The following is a 19,664-nucleotide window of genomic DNA, read 5'->3' on the forward strand; positions in this document are numbered from 1 at the left end:
GGTCCATGGTACTATTTGTTGCTGTGTAAGAAGCCTGTGTGGCCTCTACCTAATAAGCTGGAAGTGGTCACTAGGTCTGCTGAGCAAGGTACTGTACTCAAAGCTATTTTGTCAGGGGACAAGTGATGCTTTGATGGCCAAGATGAAGTAAAAGCTCCGGAAGCCTGTTGACATCAGTAAGTCCCAGTGTAGTACAGTTCCCTCCCTTCCCTCAAACCACCCTGAGAAAAAGCAAACCCAACCCTAAAACTTGTGAAGAAAATAGAAAAAAGAAGCATATTCCTTTTCTTAATGAATGTTGCATGGGTTTTTCTTCAGCAAAGATAAAATAAATAAAAACTCAACCCAAAGATTATATAGTATGTTCAGTTTTAATCTTTCTTTTATGTTTGCTTCTCCAAAGTTTTTCTGTTACTTAAAAATACAGTTAAAGTCCTAACCATTCTTCTAAATGTAACAAGGTAAATTTGCTTTTCCATGTTTTTTTTCTTAAAGCTCATATTATTAATTGTTAAATATCAAAATAACTTTTCTCCTTTGGTGATCTGTAGTTAGTCATGCTGTCACATTTTTCTGAAAATGGCTGTGTAGCTGTAACGTAGAGTCGTCCTTGCAAACATTGCCCTAAAAAAAAGTAGTCATCCTCTTGAATGAAATGGTGTCCTGGGATGGCCAAAATCTAAAATTCTCAAAGCAGCTGCAATGTGTATGGCACTAGCTGAAGAGAACAGTCAGATTTGTCTGTCTTCAGAAAGAGAGCTGGAACAGTGCAAGGAAATCCCATTCCACAGTATATTGAGTGTTCCTGAATGTAACTGGGTAAGAGCTGAAGAAACCAATTCAAATTTAAATCTTCTTACTGAAACTATGAATGTTAACCATACGTGAATATTTTGAAGATATGTTGTTCTTTAAATAATTGTGGGAATATTCACTCTGAAATTTCAAAATTGAAATTTTCAGTTCAAACTGAAATTTAAATGTTTCTAAAAAAGTGATACTGGAAAGAGCCATTTCTTGAACTGTTCCTTTTTGCTATAGAAATGAAAACTGTAAAGGATCTTGAAGGTCTCATGCTCTAAACACAGCCCTACGAAGAAGGAATTTCTGCAGAGGTGCAATTCCTATACGTGAGCAAGCTTCCCTTTATAGCACATCGTATCAGCCACAGGCATCCTGGAATAGAATGTCATATTGGGCTGAATAAATAGATTTAGTAGAGAAACTTGATACGCACAATCAGTGGACTGCATATAAGTAATGCAGTATCCTTCCCTAAGAGTTAACTTTTTAGGTACTCTGAAAGAGGAAGGGGGAAAAAATGTGTTAGTACAGATGAGTTTGTCATGTCTTTCACTGCATAGAATGACCCAGGTGTTGTTCAGTTCTGTGAGCATTTTTATGTTCTGTATTTTACCTTCATATAGGACAACGTAGGCATAATAAGAATTCCTCCAGGTGTTCCTTCCTGACTTGCAGTGTTGAATGTAAACATACTCCAGAAAAAAAAACACCCTCATAGGCACTTATGAAGAGATTCCTCCTGAAAGTCCTCCGTATCACTTATCAAGTGTCCTTCCAATGTTGCGTTAAAACCATCCTGATAATCCATCCTGATGTTTTCTTTAAGTGTTTTTAAAATGTGAATCTTCATAGTTTAATCTTACGGTTCCTTAGGATTTTTGTAATTTAGTGCCACAGGTTCATTTTATATAGGAGCAGCAACAGAAGTTGTTGGTTAATGTATGAAGGAGGAGGAGAGAATATTCTGTATTCAGATATAATTAAGGAGTTGGTGATTAGAGGGAACACTTGATACAAAAACAAAACAGAATAAAAGCCCAGAACCTTGAATGAGTCAGAATTATTCATTGGAAGAGAGAATTTAGGAGGTATAGAAGGATCAGAGCCAACATTAAAACCTTAGCAGGAGGCAGGAGGCTGCTGGCACTGGACCAGTACACATATCGACCATTCAGAAACTGAGCAGGCCGAAAGTTTTCAGACATGAGTGTTGAGTTGTTCCCTCCAAAGTGAACTGATGAGAACTGGGAAACCTGCAGATATTGGGAAAAGAAAAATGTAAAATGCTTTTTTTTTTTTTTTCTGTGGAACACTGGAAATGATAAGGTTTTATAGCTATTCTGTGGCATTGTTTTGATCTGTATGGATGCACTGAACCTTACAGGAAACACTGTGATGGAGGCTACTGCCGGAGGTGACCCACTGATTTCAGAGTCGGAAATCACATGGGCTTCCTGTGCGAGCTGAATGCTTTTTGTCCAGCCCAAGGACTTGGTTAGATCAGACCTTGTGACACACGCCTTCTGTCCTTGTCTGTCACATCACAGGGATACAACGCAAGAGGATTAGGTTTATGTGACTCATTTCTTTGTTTGCTTAGAAACTGGCACAGGAGCGAGATGCTCACTCCTGTGTGCTGTGCTACGTACGAGGCCGAGCCTTGCTCTTTGAGTAAAATGATTGAGTACACTGCAAATAACAAGCAAAAATGAAGGTGCTGGCTCTTGCCCAACTAGTATTGCTGAGATTCCATTCCAGGACATCTTAATTGTTTTGATCATACACTCTGTCAGCTGAGCAACATGCATTTTAGAGACAGTTGTGACTTGGTCTCCTGTTCCTCTTTTTTGAGAGTTGATTTAAGAGAGCTATTAAGTGATGCTGTCAAAACTGGCATTAGGAGAGCATATGGATTTAACCTAATGCCGAGCACGTGTCTGTTTGTCATAGCAACAAAACCCTGGGAACTGTTTTACACCGGAGGGCTGTGGGCACGGCAGGCTCCCCAGGGCAGGGGCACAGCCCTGAGCTGCCAGAGCTCATGGAGCAGGTCCCTTCCAACTGGGAATATTCTTTGTTGTTCTGTTCTGTGGTTCCATAAGCAGTGGAGCAGCTAACAGGCCTGGGTTAACTCATGCGAGTGAGCAGGCAGGTAGGAAAATCACGGGAAGCAGATCTTTCAGAGCATCCCTCTGTGACTTACCTGTGATAAACTGAGTTGAATTGGCTCCTCAAACACTGTCCAGATGACCGTCTCGTGGCAGTCAGGAGTGGTGAGGGAGCCCTCGTACCGATAGTACTTCCTAAGTTCATATACCGGTGGGAGAAGAGAATTCAGTGGCAAAGGCTCCATCTGTGATGATGTGTCTAGGCAAACCAGGCAGAAATACTGTTTTTAACAAGCACAGCTGAAAGTATATGTCTTCAAATGCACCTGCAGCTAATGCTTGTGTAAATCCTTGTCCCCATGTGCTCTCCCTAGGCTTGCTGGCACTGCTGCACTGCATTGCCTGTGAAATCCATGACCGCTGCCTGCAAAATCCCACAGAGCTCAAAATATGAACACCTCTCTTGTTATAAAAAACATTTGTTTTTGTTAAAATGTTTTTCTTCTCAGTTTGCTTTGTTCTACAGAAGCAGGAATACTCATTCTGGTGCTTAGGCATTCTTCATCTGCAAATATCAAGAACTAGATTTTATCCCACCTCCAGTGCTCTGAGTACTTGACAAACTAACCTTTATCCTTTGCCTCTGAATTTTCAGTAACAACCTCTAGAATAACCAGAACAGGATTAGACCTTGAATTACTGCGTAGAATATGTGCTCAAAGTAAATAGATGTGTGTATCAAACAAGCCAAGTTTCTTACCTTTCTGTAGAATATTATCTAATTCACTTATTAGAGTTGCATAGTTTTTATTTTCTTCATCAATCTGAAATGGAAACATTTTTATTCCAGATCATATATTCCTCAGCAAGTGGTTATTTTAAATGAATTGTGAGTGTGATAGTCAAGATTCACAAAGGAAACAGCAGCGAATGGAATATAGAAAAAGATAAAGGAACCACATTCTGGCATTGCACGTCCATAGAATTTTAGGAAGGTTTAGGTCTTGGAATAATGTAATATTGACACCGTGGCACACAGCCACCTTGCCATTAGATTTGAGAGAAAGAATTAGAATTTGGCCACCTACCTTTATAAAGAATGCTAGCACAGCTATACCATCTGCATAGTTCTTTGCATCTGCTAAATCCAAAGCATCTTCTCTTATATGGACAATATGAAGCTGTAACAAAATAGTTAAGGCCAATGATGTGCTTGTTTTCCTCTGCAGTTAGTAGTTTTAAGTGTAGCCTGGCTGTTTCTCTGCATTTTGGCTGTAGTAGAGCAAGAGCTGCTTCCCCACCCATGTAAGAGAAGATGAAGTGCTCTGTGGACTGCAGCAACCCTCAATTTTCAGCCTGTGCAGTGGAACAGTTAAACTTTTACTCTGTTTGACAGTGGGTGGTGGTGTCCTTCCACCAACCCATTTGCACCAGCACTGGCAACTTGCCTTGACTTGGAGAGAATTTTATTTTTCTCAGGTATAGAGGTTAGTTCATTGTTGCAGTCCAGAAATGGAATATACAGTCTGAATAAACAGTATGAGAGTGTAATCAGACCATACAGACTTGGAGATAGTTCTCCCAAAAGGCTGCGTAACTCCAGATTTGCTATCTTAACTGTGCCCTTGTTACGTAAACTCAGTATGTTTTCCTTGGTGTTCTGATTAGTGAGCAATGTGTCATAGATTCTTTATTTCCACTTGGTGATTCATAGGAAAACTGTCCAATACTTTTTCTCTAATAGTGTCAAAAATACAGAGCATTTGAATTATGGCCCAAATCCAGTGGTAGTCCCACCTACCTCCATAGCTTGTTTTTCTCCATCTATGCTGTGCTCTGACCCAGGAAAGTAGAGCTGTTCCTCTTGGATTCCCCAGTGCAGATGGAATTCTACCGCCTTGTATATTCTGTTCAGACCTCCTCCTTCAATTGTAGGGTTCGTGTTCAGTGTTACTTTAACTGGGGAAAATGAATAAATAGTTTCTAAAATGTTCACATCATACATTAATACACCAGAGAGATTGAAATTGACCCTGAAATTCAGGTTTGTTTTTTCATACCAAGTGTTCCACAAGTTCAATTCTTCAGAAACTGAATTCTTAAAACATGCTAGCTGAGATAGATTGGAGATGGAAAGGTGGAATATCACAGCTCACTTTCTGGTAATATGAAACAGCATTTGGGTGTTCCTCATCTATGGCACTGCACCTGGAACTCCTGCTCCCTTTTCTAGCTGGGATTTGCTCTGTGAGCCTGAATGACTCGTTTATCCTCTTAATTGCTAGAGAGCTGAATTACTCGTGACTTCATCTGCAGATGTAAGAAAATAAATTTGATAAATACTGCTGTAGACTATTCTGGGAAAGTGTTTTATAGACTTTTATGGCTTTCATTTGTTTATCCTTTGGAGAATTATCAGTTGCATTTTGAAGAAAGCAGGGTAATAGATTGTCTTTTCTTGATTGTGTAGGGGATGGTTCACTGCCATTACAACCCAGGGATTAGAGATGCATATCTTGTTTGGTAGATCCGATACTTCTTCACAGTGCCCTCTGTCAATGTGCACAAACTTGTCTGCACTGTAACATTTATTTTAGACGGGGTTTAAAGACGCTATTATTTAAACTGGACCTGATTCTGTTTTAATTTAGATTAGTGCTACTACTTAAGATAAAGCATTAAATCATTATGTCTGTTTGATGTGAGGATCAATTCTCTGTTAAACAGCAAAATAAAATTATCCCAGAAAATATATTTTCTATCTGTAAGTGACCATCGCCTGTGTGAAGCACACTGTGTGCCTGAGACATCCAGCGTGTGCTTAGAAACATGGCTTGTGAGGGTCTCTACAGGAAACCCAGTACTTTTATTTTTCCATAAGGAAGAGATGGATTAAAGCCCTGGAGATTTCACTTCAGTTCTGAGTTCCAAATGAACTGGAAGCTTCTGTGAGTCACTCAGTTACTTTTCTGTTTTATCTTTATATGGATGTTAATGTATCTTTGTTGGCTTGGTTTATTTAGATTGTAGGACCTTTGAGACACTGACCTTTACTGTCTGCACATCACTGAACATAATGATAGTCTAATCTCATGTAGAGATTTTAATTGCTGCTGCAATTTAAGCAATAGCAGTTTCAGTGTTGTTCTCATAGCACAGGAATTGGTTGCACACAAAGGAAAGAAATTTTAAAAGCCCGGATAAAACTGTAATTCTTTTGCTTGTTTGAAAATGATGGCAGTTCCGAACAATTGTTTTTAATATTAATTTTTATGTGAAAGACATTACTGTGCACAGTGACTGTAATATGGACTCTAAAGCATCATTCTGTAGCATGAAATTCATTAACCTGTATGTTAGTGAAAAATCAATCATGGATTTTTCTTATGATTTGTCAAAATACTGATGATCTGAATGAGAATCTGTGGTGGTGAAAACTTCTCCAGCTGTCTGCGTCCTGCCTCTCCATTTAACTGAGGAACGTATTTAACACCTACAACTTCCCCCTCTGAGAATTTGGCCATTAAAACAACACATCTAAGATTTCGGGAATACCAATGGATAACTTCAAAAAAATTATGTCTCATTGCATTTTTTTAATAAGTTAGCATAATATGGCTGAAGCATCATCATTACTATTGCCTTGATGAAAAGAAAAAAAGCTAATCAGTGTTGAATTTCTATTCCTGGGATTATGGTTTATTGAGTTGCTGTTCAGACTTACTGTTTACTGAGTCAGTAAAGAGCTGATCGGCAGCACCATGTTGTATTACTTCCTCATTTGTTTAAAAAAAAAAAACCACACATGTTGAACTCTGAAGGGATTTCTGCTAGTTATTTACAGAACTAGCAAGACACAGCATCCCACTCCAGAGGTTGAATGAGTCTCCCAGGTTGTATTCTTCAGCAGAATCCTTCCTTACACAGAACAAGTGTTAGAGAGGGCAAGCCCAGCAATGAAGGATATAAGATTATTCAGCAAATCTCACGTACCTCTGCAAAGTCTGTTACCCCTATGCCCATCTGCTGCTTGGTTCTAGATGGTGTTATTTGACTTATAGGTTCCCTGGCTGTCTCGAGCTTTGTTCTATATGGACACATAGATCAAATTCCTGTTGAGGTGCTCAAGGACTGTGTTCAGGATCCAGAAATCAGATAATGACAACAAAGTTCCCAGAAAGCCCTGGTTCAGGTTTTCTGAAAGTTTTGTTTCTGAAATAGGAGTGTGCTAGCCTCTTTCTTTCCATTAAGTGAAAGCAGTGATAGGTAACAGCTCAGAACATGGAAGGAGGGAAAGGAGGCACAATGCGAAGATGCAAGTTCCATTATAACGTATTTGACAGTACTTGCCTGTATGTCCATTGTTTTCTATTGTCCATTTTGAAGTCCCTTTCAGATCATAATTTTCAAAATGCAGTGGCGTCAGGTTCTTGTCGTAAATGACATTTTTGGTGACAATATTGATGGGTGACTGTTTGGTTCCTTTGCATTTGGCATCTACTATATGCCAATGTCGAGGGTCTATTTAAAAATGAAGAAAATATTATTTTTCTGTAGACTGAAATCCTTGATAAAACCTGAACACCCACCAGCTAATACACACACTTGGGAATCTGGAAATGTCTTTATATAAAAAGAAAGAAAGGTCTTTGGGTAGTGGAAATTTAATAAAGGAGCTTTCTTAGCATGTAGTTGTTGTATTCTAAGAAATGTTAATATACTTCAAGAATGTTAACTGAAATAGAAAAATAAGAACATAGAAATGGCTGTAAAGTTAAAGTATACTATTGCTGTGATTAGCTGGTTGACTGGAGACTAGAATAAAAATAAATAAGGGTTGTGGTGATGGGGATTTGGGGATTGAAATGCTGTTTCCAGCACAGCCAGGTTTGGGAAGGGCATTGCTGGGCACAGGGTTGAGCAGTGGTGCAGACAGCGTGGGTACTGCTGGTAGAACAAAGGGTGCAGCTGTAGGGAGATTAGGGTTTCTCATAACTCTGTCCTCAAGAATTTAAATGCATGTCTACATCAAACTTGCTAGGATGGTTACCTCTCCAGTATATTTCTGTATTGTAGCTTTATCCTTGCCTGATAAAAATGGATAGAGCAAGCACTGACATTTTTAAAATGCCCTCATCAGGCACTGTATTTAGCACTTCTGTTTACTTGTAGTGTGATCATGCTGCATTAAATGCAGCTGTGTGCATTTTGCCCTTTGCAAAGCAGAAGGATCCAAACACTGACGTGACCAGAGAAACAGATTGTTAAGCAGTACCTTCACAGCTTGGCTCTTCTTTCTTCTGTGACAGATAGCACCAGTGTTGTCCAACTAAGAAATGAATAAATAATATGATCAGACTAAATAATGTGATTCAGAATTAGATGAATGAAAAACTGTACAAATTGCCCCTCCAAAAAGCAGATGTGAAATGGGTTTGTACCTTGCAGTCCTTAGGGAGTGATGAGGTTATGACTGGCCGTGCAGCTTTGACATCTGCTTGGTCTGCTTAATTTTATTAGAATAAGAAATCTCATGTTTCATATATATAAACAATGACTGGTAAAAGGTGAGTGCTTTGCTTGTAAATAAATCTGTCTTGTTGCCAGACATTTCTTAGCAATATGGGATGCACACCCAGCTTATCTTGGTTCTAATATCAAATACTTCAGAAAATAGTGTGAAAATTATAGCAACCCTGTCCTCTTTTTAGATCTCCTGGTCCTAAATGAATCAGTTTATACTGTTAATACTCCTTCACACAACTGTGGTAGCATGAAATAGTAGACCTGTGGATGAGTTGCAGTTCTAACCAATGTGGTTTTGAAACCTTGGCTTAAGGGAAGGTTCTACATCTGAATTTATGTAGTGTTAAAGTAAATAATGTCTTATCTGTACTTGTCACTGTTTCGTTGACTTGGAAATTAACTTACTCAGGATGTCTTACCTCACTCTCTTTGCACAGGGTTGCACAAGATACCTTGTGCAATAAAAAGTTTTAAGTAACAAAGGGTCTCATTTTCAGTAGGCAGTGAAGAATCCTCATTCTCACTCAGCTGTGATCCCACAGAGAAGGTTGCAGAATTTTTCAATGGAAAGCCTTTTCCTTTAGCAGGAGAAATGTGAAATTCAAAGGAATTGAACTGATGTAATTTAACTATGAGTTCATCTACTCAGGAAATTAAGGGCTTTTTTGTTTATAGCCACGTTTCAATGGTTATTTATGATAGTAGTGAATTTTAAATGGATTTTAATGGAAATAGTTCTCTTTGTCTATTTAACTTTGATCAATAACAATTCAAAACCTCTTATAATCATTATTAGTATCAGACTAATCAATTTATAGAAATTGTTATGGAATCCTGTGTGTGATTCAACTGCTAATTACCATTATTTGTGAGCTTTTATAACACATCTGCTGGAAGGCTCATAACTTTCAACACTTCACATCAGTAACATCACAGTGCCATCTTTCTATTATTTAGGAAAAGTTATACATAGAACCTCAACCAGCTGCAATAGAACAAGAGGGAGGCTTGGAGGAGCATTGTTGCAGTGAATTTAAGCTTGAAAAAAGTGATATTGTTTCAATTCATTTCTCACAAAAATTAAATTTACACTGAAAACTACAAATAACATTGACTCATTCTAGTTAAGCGAATGTTTATTAACATTAAGAGGAAAAGTAAGCAAAGAATACTACATTCATACTGTTAGAACAGCAGTGGTTTCTACATTGTCACTCTGTCAATATTTTGTAATTATCGAAAACTTTGTTGAATCAGATTTTTACCTTTTGACACACTTCTGAACATCTACAAAGCTTGGCTTTAAAGCCTGCCATTTCTAAAAGTGATCGCTGCATTATTTCAAGCCTGTGTATACAAGGCAGTGGGCAGACCTTCAGCAGTGCTGAGCAATTCCTTATCTCCACTAGGAAACGGCAGAACCCAACATTCCAGGTGCAGAATGTCACCAAGCACCTTAACCAATATTTTAATCAATAAATGCTTAGCAAACAGTGGCTAAGCCAAGCTCCACAATGCTTGATTATGTTTCAAATGCGTTAAAGTTTGCATGGATAAATGACTGCAGATGTTTTTAGAAACTGCTTTGGCTCAGTGGCAATCTTGTAAAAGCATCTGCATGTGCAGGCACGGCACACTGGGATTGGGGTGGACTTTCTACACAAGTTATATACACATAAACCCTCAGGGGAAAAGGTGGTGCACTGTGGGAATGATCTGGTTGCAGATGTTTAAAGGTAGTGGGATGTATGCAGCATGAAGGGCTAGCTGTGTGCAAAGACTTGACTCAGACTTTTTGGGATATGAGCTATATCAAAGAGGAAAGTTGTCAGGTGAAAAATCAAGGTCATATGAGGTACTTGATTTATTTACTGTAAATTCCTGAAACAAAGTTTACTGTTCTGGGTTTGTATGAATGTGATTGTGACTTGGACATCACAGCACTACTGCAATGCAAATGAAAATTTACAGTCGGTGTGATTCACCACTAGGAGAAAGTGCAGTGAGTGCATTGTTCATTGGCTGCAAAGCTGTGGAGCTTTGGGTTGTGACCATAGCAGGATGAAAATCAAACCACCGTGGGAAGCACTGAGTAAAGGTAACTGCCATCTCATGGTATCATCAGTGGTCCTAATCCTGTACCTCTGTTTCAGAGGAGTGAAATGGAGGTAAGCAGTGAAGCCCTTCATTGCTGGGACTGAGTCCAACCCTTCTCAAGTAAAGTGACCACCAAACTTATTGCCAGCTGGCAGGAATGTGGCAGGTTCTCTCAGCTATGCTTGTGAGTTTCAGTCACATGTTATTAGACTGACACACAGACACTAAGAATCTCAACCTGCACAACAAATTGCAGGGAAAAAGAACTTAAATCCAGCCCGCCAGTAGTACTGATCACCGAATCACAGGGTTGTAAGGGACTTCCAGAGATCATCAAGTCCAACCCCCCTGCCAAAGCAGGTTGATGCCTCACATGCAGCACCCATGAGAATTCTTCCTTTCTCCTGTTGAATGAAACCTACACCAAACAACCTGTATCTAATTTTTGCAGGCTTTTCACAAAACTCATAATGTCTACAAACTAACAAGTCGTTTTCTGCCACGTAGTTATCACAGTTGTGGTTTAGAAAGCTGGATTGCATCAAGGAAATAGAACAGAATATTAATTCAACAATTCATAGGAAAAAGCTCCTTAAAGCTGTTAAACCATAAACAGTGAGCTAATTAAACACTGCGGAACGCAGCAAACAATGAATTAATGTTTCTTGTGAATGAAACATTGGCAATAATGTGCCATTAGAGAACGGGATGTTTGCGTAGATACAGCTCAGGAAAGGCCATACTGCCATATTCCGTGTCACTTACAAGGAAAATTTGTATTTGGATTTTCTTTGAATCAGATGTGGTTCTTCCCTACGTCTTTTGGCCTTGCAGTTACAATGGTCCTTCTTTCCCCCTGGACTTTGTTTCTGAAGCAAGTAGGAAAGATACTTGTCACATTCAGTCTGTTGTCTGTGCTCTGAGGTATGATTATGCCCTAAGGTATGTTGTCTAGTCTAGTTTTGATTGTCTAGGTGGCTCCTGCCACTTCCTGCAGGAGACTTTTCCACAGTCTATTAGAATTCATTGTCAGGAAATGTTTCCTGTTTAAAAGCTTACATTTTCCACTTGCTTATCTGCATCCCATCACTCCTAGAAATATCATTGAACCACCCTAAACAATTCTTTTCCCTCCCTGGTGTTTACAATGTTCAGATAGTTCCTTCATAATCTGCAATTCCTGTTCTTGCTGCATCCATCCTTTGTCCCATCCCATGACAACCTGCCCTTCACCTTTCTGCTTCAAAGTCTCTCCCGCTCTCTTTCTCTGAAGCTTCTTTCTGACCCCACTCCTCTTCCACCCAAACCTCAGCTCCCCTGTTTTCTTTCATATTGTTTACTTTATTGCCTGGAAGAACAGAGAGGATTTTCTTGTGGGGGCTTTGTTTGTGATTTTGCAATTGAAGTTCTGAAACCATTGCTGCAATATCAGCGGCACTGCAGGATGTTGCAGATTATTCTCATAGATTTTATTAGCTTGTGAGTTAAGCCATGAGCATCCATGCTTAGGACAGAGTTGGATACTAACCAGGATTTCCAACAGCTCCTTGTATTACTGACATTAACTTGAGACTTTGTGTTGCTGTTGCCAGTGGAAGTACCATGATTCAGTGTACATACCATTCAGTATTGTACACCTGTACACTTGGACTTAAAATTGCTGTGTTATCGTCTATGTCTGGCTCTTACACTGCGTTATGGACTCTCAACTTGTGTTACAATGCACCATATAAGAGGTGTTACCCTGACTTCACTGAGTTTTACTTTACAGCAGGGCTGAACTGGGCTGAAGGCCTCCTCTTCCTTCACAGGCGGTTAAATTTAGGGAGTCTCTCTTGGCAAGTAAGCGGCCCTACTTATCTCTGCTTCTTCATTGTCAAATTTACAACTGATTTCCTGACCAAAGCTGTTTCTTGGCACCAAAACAGCTGCAAAACAATACAATTACGTATTGTTTTCATTTTATTGTAAATGTTTTCAATTGTTTTAGCTATCAAGCCTAGCTTGGAAGCCAGAGGAAAAAATTCCTTCAGTTGAGAACTCCCTCTTCTGTTCACTTACGCAGCTGATGGAAGAGGACAGTGCTTCTGGCTGGAAGCCAGAACGTTAGCAGTTTGCTAATGTGCCATTGTGTGATGTAGGAAAAGACCCTTAAGCTCTTTGGACAATGGTCAGACTGCCTGAATTCCGTAAAAGTTCCCTAATTTGTCTTGCTTGTTCCCCTTGCTGCTCCACCTGGACCTGCTTGGAAGCCTGCATCTCTGACTGCAGTGAGGCTGGGTTGGCTGAAAATTGCCCTTTTAATTTGCCCATCTCCAGAAGAAAGTTAATTAAACCATTTTTAACCTTTGAATAAAGTGCTTGGCAATTTAATAATCGACTCTCTGCTAGCTGTTTCTATGAAACATACTTAATCTCTTGAAATAACCTTTATGCCACTAACAGCCGAAGTACCGAGGCAGTAAGAATACCTCTGTCGCCCTTTATAATCCCTCCTCTCTCTCTTTCACTGACTGACTCCTTTGTTTGCCCCTTAAGATCTTGTCACCCTCTTTCAGCCGTGTCCTCTGACAGTCCCTTGTTCCTGAGATGCTCAGCTGATAGCGCTCCTGCCTCGCAGGGAGCCGGGGCTGCCCTGAATGCCGCAGCTCCCATGGCTACAGCCAGGACCCTACAGCCTGCTGCGACCGCAGGCATTGCAGCCGAGGGAAGGCTGGCCTTTTCTATGAAATTACAAGTGCTGGTTTTGCACTCGGTATATTTTTAGCTTTGGTTTGTGTTGGGACAGGAGTATTTTTAGCTGGCTTTGAGAAACGTATTATCTTTAGTACAAAAGAGCAAGTAACTTAAGTGCAAGCGGAATCTAAGTCTGTCTTTCTAATTAATGAGTTGCTAAACACAAAGTAAGCATGTATGTATCTGTCTTTGTATATGTTTTTAGGTATTATTCTCAGGAAGTCCTCATCAACCACTGTGACAAGCAAAATCAGTTCCAAATGTTTACATGTGTATATCTCTAGCCTTGTTAAAACAAATGCTAGTAATCGTTCATCTCTCTTCTGTTCACTTTTACTTGGCAGCTTTATTTTTCATAATGTTATACATCTATATGTATGTGTGTATGTATTGCTTTCCAACCCATTACAGGGACTTACTTAGACTCAAAGATAAACTTTATTATGGTAATGAAGGAACTGCATCTGATTGAGCACGGCGTTTAGAACTTGCACATGTGTACATAAATCACGTGCTCAGTGATGTCTTACTCTGCAACACACACAAGCTAAAGAGGATTATAGAGATTGAGAGGTTCTAAGTTTACTTTATAAATACTTGTAAATGGCTTCCTTTGTGTTGCATAGTGAGGAAGATAATTTTAGCTCTGACCTGTGATACTGTTGTAACTTCTGTCATATATATATATCCTCATAAATCTGCTATATCAAAAAAGGAAGCTGACTTTTAACAAGAATAGAGTGTCCAGGGCTAAGGTGATAGCTTCTGTGGAGAAATCTGCATTGCTTTGTTTACAACAGAGCAGTGCCAAACAAAATTCAAGCAATATCTTTTTGAGTATTTTTAAATTTTAATTCAAACAAATTACTATCTGGCTTTACAGCCCTTCCTGTAATGTTCTATGCTGGATTTCTGCTGACAGATCCTGCAGCTAGGTGTTAGTAACTAACCACTGGCCATTGCATATGCTCTGTACCCTGTTAATAAAGCATCACCTATAATGCCACAAACAGAGGGGAAAAAAATATATTTGTATGGAAACAGACACAGAGATGAAAAACTGAACCTCGCAGTATGCCTTAAAGACTTGAAGTTTATGCTGGTTATTTGAATGGCTAAGAGGAAGCTAGGAAAATGTTTATCTGCTTCCAGTTTTCAAAATCCAACTGTAAAATCTATGAGAAACCATGATTCCAGTTTTAAGTACTGCTGTACAACATGCATCATGTAAAGGTTAATCCAATGCTTTTTGCTGTGGGAAAAAGAAAAAATAATTTATAAGCTGAAGTAACGTTACTTGTCACCTGTGAATACCTCCTGTGTATGTTTTCTATGTTTTCTATGATGTTCCTTTCTTTCTCACAGAACTGAAGTGAATGACAGCATGAACGTACCTGGCTTGAAGCTGAGAAGGACGAGGTGATGCAGCACACTGCAATTTTGTATGAGGATCAGCTGAACAGTGAGTTCATACAAATTGATAACAATGTGGTGTACTTACCCTGCTCAAGGTGATCTGTAAATTGAGCTTTGATGATGCGACTGGGCCCACTGTGTGTACAGAAAGCTGTCCACTCATTATATGTCACCAGAAACAGGCTGCTATCTGGTGACCAATGATTTTTGAACTTGGAGCTGTGATGCTCTTGGATGCACCAACATAGTAAAACATCTGTCTGCTCAAGAGCATCAACTCCTACTGTCTTAGGCACAACACAAATACGACAAAGCACAATTCATGTCACCTGGGCAGTCATTCAGAGCTACATGCTACATGCAATAGCTGCTCAGCAGTTCAGGCATGCTTCGGGTGAAGGGGCAGGTTTTGGTTTCATGTGCAGCAGAGCCAGCAGAGGTGATCTTATAAACTTACATGTGTAATTCTTAAAGTGAAAGTCAGGATCTGCAGCTGAATTTAAATTACAAGACATGACTAAACCGTGCATACTCTTGAACAACTCCACACATAGACTAACATAAAGAGAATCAAAGCGTTCTTGTTCTGACATAATTGATTCCTATGTGCAGTGTGGGTATATTTGGATACTATAGCTGGCTCGCTACAGAAATGAATAAAGTTTAAAGCATTTCAAATTTCATTCCATATACAGCTCTAATGCCTTTTAGCTGCCTTTCAGGAGTCCTCCAGCAATGTGCAGTGTTGTTTCTTTGCCTGCTGAGCTTGGTTCCCTGTCTCCCCAAAATAAAACAGGCTGTTACAGCTAAATGAAGAGCCACTCTATCTCTTCTGCTGCTCTAGCACAAGTGCTTTTCTGTCTTCTGCTGAGAGAATGAGAAAGCAGTTGTTACAATGCTATACCTTTATCATAAGCTGTAGAAGGAAATAAGTGCACTCTGAGATTTGCATCCTTAGTCATCCTGTGTTCATTCTTCTCACATCCATAAAACTCCCTCAGTTATAACCCAAATATGAAACCCACAATGAGGGTGGGTGGCTCATCTTAACCTGAGCTGCACCTCTGTGGGCAGTAACAGTCAATTTTATAGAGCTAATATGTAATTAACCCTGTATTTAATGGAAAAGTTTGTTAGTAAAATTTTCAGTTTTGAAGATATTGAGCACTTAGTGCTCAATCACAATGACAGCTAGAAAAATCTCTGCCTTCTGAAGGTTGCTCATACAGTTGATCTAGCTGTGTAGAGAGCGAGGGGTGCAGAGCACTATCAGTGGGTGTCTGTTGCTCTGAGTGCACATTCAGCAACTTGCTAAGTGTGACTTCTTTCATCTTGCATACAATGGATCTGACACTGATGGCATACACTGATAAATATGGACTATGGTGGGTATTCACAGATAAGGCACCAATAATATTTTGGCAGCTTGAATGATTCTATGAAAAAAAAAGGAGAGAAGGAAGCCCTAAGAAACATATCCTGTATAACAATCATAACTTGAGTTCAAAAGTCTATCTGTGCTGAGACAGCCAAGGTAACTTGTTGGAGATAATGTCAGGGTCCATTCCATTCCTTTTAATGAAGCTTATTTTTCAGTGATGTGTGAAGCTGGCTCTAACACCAATACCAAACTTCTAGATGGAAATATTTTACTCTCCACTACAATTGTCCTCTGAATGGCACTAGACTGAATGTATCTTTAATAAAAGCTCTCTCTCAAAAGGTTTGGAAAGTTTCTGATGTAATATTGCAGATATTTTGCTTCACTTCTATTTATTTAACAGCAGTTCCAGAGGGTCATTGATCTCTGAGAGGATTTGCTTCTCTGTGAGGTCACAGAGGGCTGTTAGCAATATTTATATATTTTGAAAGTAAGTTCTACGCTAAGATACTAAGAGAGGTCAAGTTTGAAAGCAACTTAACATACTAGCAACTATTAACATTGGCTGTGTAAGTGTGGTGAGTTTTGAGGCTGCCTGTAGTAGGGAAACAGCCTGGTACAGGGATGTTAAGTGTATTGATAAGGGGGTAACTCTCAAGGTAGTTCTGAAATGTGAGAAGAGCAGAAAAAAAAAAAGATACATAAAAATATTATTGAGGCAGATGCTCAGAAGTCATAGCATCTTACAATGTCCAGCCTTTAAGGCAGTATATAATGTACCCTGTGAAGCTTCTACCTCATGAAAAGATTCAGAAAGGAAGGTGAGAAGAGAGCAAGTGTCTTGAGCATTAATGTCTGTGCCATTAATTCTACACTCAGAAAAGAAAGTGGAAATTGTAACGGTTTGTGGGGAAAAAAAAAAAACAAAATGTATTACATGCATTCCCCGTGTTTAGTCTTTCTGCTAAAATACTAATTGCCATTGTTAATTTAATAATACCTATATGGCTTTTCTAAGCGGTCTTCTAAGATTCTGTAATAAATGCCTTAACAGAACAGTAAATTTAGCAAAATATTAATTAATCAGTAATAGATTTCTATCAAGCAAATAGTTGTAGACTTTGGAAGAGCAAAGGTTCTTTCTGTTGTTTTGTACCTGTACTACATCTGGAAGCCTACAGAGAGCTGCAAAATACAGACTGAAGAAGAGAGAACTGTGAGGTATGGGTCTGGAAAAGGCAAGCTACTGAGTCGTGTTTGTGGAGCATTTAGAGCAAAGAAATAAAATGTGAGGAACACCACCATTACCCCAGTGCTTATGAAGTGCTCAAGGCTCTATCTGAGTACCTGAACCCTCTGTTACTTTAAGTCTGGAAACTGAATCTTGAGCTGCTTTAAGAACCAGGTCCCTTTAATGGGCTCTTGGTGCAGTGCTTCCCTCTGATACCTCTGATAATACTGTATCTCTTTTTTTTCCCCTTAATGCAGTCCTGTCTATTTTAGTGCAAACAATAGACCCTTCATTATATTAAGGACTGCAGTGTTTATTTTTAATTTTGAGACTGTGTGCTGATATTTACATAGGAAAGGGTATTTATTCAATGTTATAGTGCTGCTGATTTAATAGAAGCATAGAAATATCTTCTCCTTTTTTCAATACTAATTATAGATTGCTATTTAATCTAGTCATTGTAAGTGCACAGTGCACTTATGTACATAGTGCATAGAGTGCAAAAATAGATGGATCTGCTGGGCTAATGCAGCAAAAGACATACTGTTCTTTCTCAGTAGGCAACTATAAGAATTTAATCTTATAAATGACAAAGCAATATGAGTAGAAATCTAGAATAAGCCATTTGAAATTTTATGAAATATATGGTCAAAATTATTTTACTTGTTTGTTAATTTTTTGTATACACGTACAAATAACCACAGAGATCAAGCCAAACCCCAGTGATTTTTCTTGGAGGAGGAAGGTAACTAGAATTTCTAAAGGTAAAAAAAAAAATCAACACTCATTATTCATGAGAGAAACCTGTATTTGATATTTTCCCACAAATGAAAAAGGCAGAGAAATAAATAAAACATTCATTTTTTCATATAGAAGAAGTAGAGAGTTTGCCCTGTAAGCTCCAGTGCTCAGAAACAAATAATAAATAAGAGTAACCTTGGTATATGGGGTTAGAAATAACAGAGAAGGACTTACCTACTGCCTCTGTCTTGAGAATGTGCAGAGAGAACAGAACAAGGAACAGCAATTCCATTATCTATTTTAAATAGGCTCAGTGTTGAAACCAGAATTGATTAGACTTCTTAGTATGTGATCATATTTCTGCTCTCAGTTTTATACTGGAGTAAGTAGTCCTGGACAGACCTGAAAGCCATAGCCAGGAAGGTGAACTCCTCCCCCTTGTAATTTCCCCAGATTTACTCTACTCATGGTCTGACTAAATTTATTCATTTCTCAAAAATAAATGACAAAAGGAATACAGTTTTCTAGCACTAAACAAATATCCTGCAGTGAATAGCTAAGACTTTGCAACCTATGCACATCTAGTAACCTATTACTGAGATGTTACATTTTTGTTTGCTGTTAGTCTTTTCTCTGACAGACCAGGTGACTTTCAGAGTAATTGTGAACGTATGCATTAATGTTAGTGTTCTGTGCCAAAAAAAAATCACCTCCACTCCAACAGCACACAGCAACCCTTCAAACAGCAGGTTGGTGAAACTGCATTTCTGTGTGCAGTAACAGGAAAGGTTTAGTAGGTGGCATGCCAGCACTTTCCTTACGTGTGATTTTGCATTTAGTGGATTAATAGAGACCATGCTTCTTTTTTCCTTTGTGTACTTTTTCTTTATATTCTTTCATATATATGCGTGTATATATACATATTACACATATATATATATACTACGTGCTATATGTACTCTGTTATACTGCATCTAGTATATATTTTTTCTGTCCTCTTTTCCTATCTGAATGCTTTAATTCCAAGTGTCTGATTCAGTGCAATTCAGGCTTTATGTTCAACAAACAAAGGTGTGTACACAAGTGGCACTGCTACTTTTTGTTGTACAGTTTCTGTTATACACACATTTTCTATTTTTCATTTGGGACTGAATTTTGACACAGCTGAGGAGGAAAACACATCAGGGAATGCAAATTCTCCCATTCTTCCAAATGCTTCTCTCTCCATGACTGTGCAACCCAAATCCTGGGTTGGGTGCAAGGAGAGCAGGATGCTTGACTCAGTGCCTCTCCAGGAAGGAGTGTAAAGGTTGTGGTGTGGCATTATGTTGACTGATCACTGTGGAGCTTTATGCCTTTACCAAAAGCTGTGGGCTCTCAGGTGAAGGGCAAGGCCACTGTGGTGTTATACTGGGGTCAAATGGGATCAGGACTGTAATAACAATGGGAAATCTGACAGCTGACTTATGAGCAGGACTTTATTCATAAAAAAGATAGCTATAAATAACATTCCAACAATGAGGATTTGCTGGTTAGTGTTTTTCCGTATTGGATTAGATAGATGAAAACATGAACAGACAATGATTTGCCTAGCACATGGTGCTAAGATAAATAGTTACTGCAG

General features: G+C 38.9%; 2 protein-coding genes across 5 annotated transcripts in view; one reads left to right on the forward strand and one right to left on the reverse strand.

Moving 5' to 3' along the window:
• PIGW (phosphatidylinositol glycan anchor biosynthesis class W) overlaps positions 1-19,664 on the forward strand; it is a 63,316-nt gene that overhangs the window by 13,742 nt on the left and 29,910 nt on the right. For 3 of the 4 annotated variants that reach the window (XM_090122583.1, XM_090122581.1, XM_090122582.1), the window contains one exon: positions 14,637-14,733. In XM_090122583.1, the coding sequence (XP_089978709.1) occupies positions 14,694-14,733 (40 nt within the window). In that variant the 5' untranslated portion in view covers positions 14,637-14,693. Of the gene's footprint in view, positions 1-2,916; positions 2,957-14,636; positions 14,734-19,664 lie in introns of those variants that run through there. The other variant, XM_090122584.1, reaches the window with a different exon arrangement.
• On the reverse strand, positions 365-19,378 carry CA4 (carbonic anhydrase 4). Its single transcript, XM_031591507.2, has 8 exons — positions 18,275-19,378; positions 8,188-8,241; positions 7,263-7,433; positions 4,714-4,871; positions 4,001-4,093; positions 3,673-3,736; positions 3,008-3,171; positions 365-2,057 (listed from the first exon to the last, which is right to left on the reverse strand). Exons 1-8 carry the CDS (start codon positions 18,330-18,332, stop codon positions 1,869-1,871), a joined length of 951 nt encoding a protein of 316 aa, XP_031447367.1. The 5' UTR covers positions 18,333-19,378; the 3' UTR covers positions 365-1,868.

This window comes from Phasianus colchicus, chromosome 21 (assembly GCF_987193195.1).
Source record: "Phasianus colchicus chromosome 21, bPhaCol1.hap1.1, whole genome shotgun sequence".
NCBI lineage: Eukaryota > Metazoa > Chordata > Aves > Galliformes > Phasianidae > Phasianus > Phasianus colchicus.

Bases quoted from the DNA above. Each gene is read 5' to 3' on its own strand.
- CA4 (XM_031591507.2), bottom strand. From the start codon at position 18,332: ATGGAATTGCTGTTCCTTGTTCTGTTCTCTCTGCACATTCTCAAGACA. The intron at 8,242-18,274 runs GTAAGTCCTTCT...TTCATTTCTTAG, and splicing joins TCTCAAGACAGAGGCAGTAG to TTGGACAACACTGGTGCTAT. The intron at 3,172-3,672 runs GTAAGAAACTTG...TGGTTTGCCTAG, and splicing joins AGATAATATTCTACAGAAAG to ACACATCATCACAGATGGAG.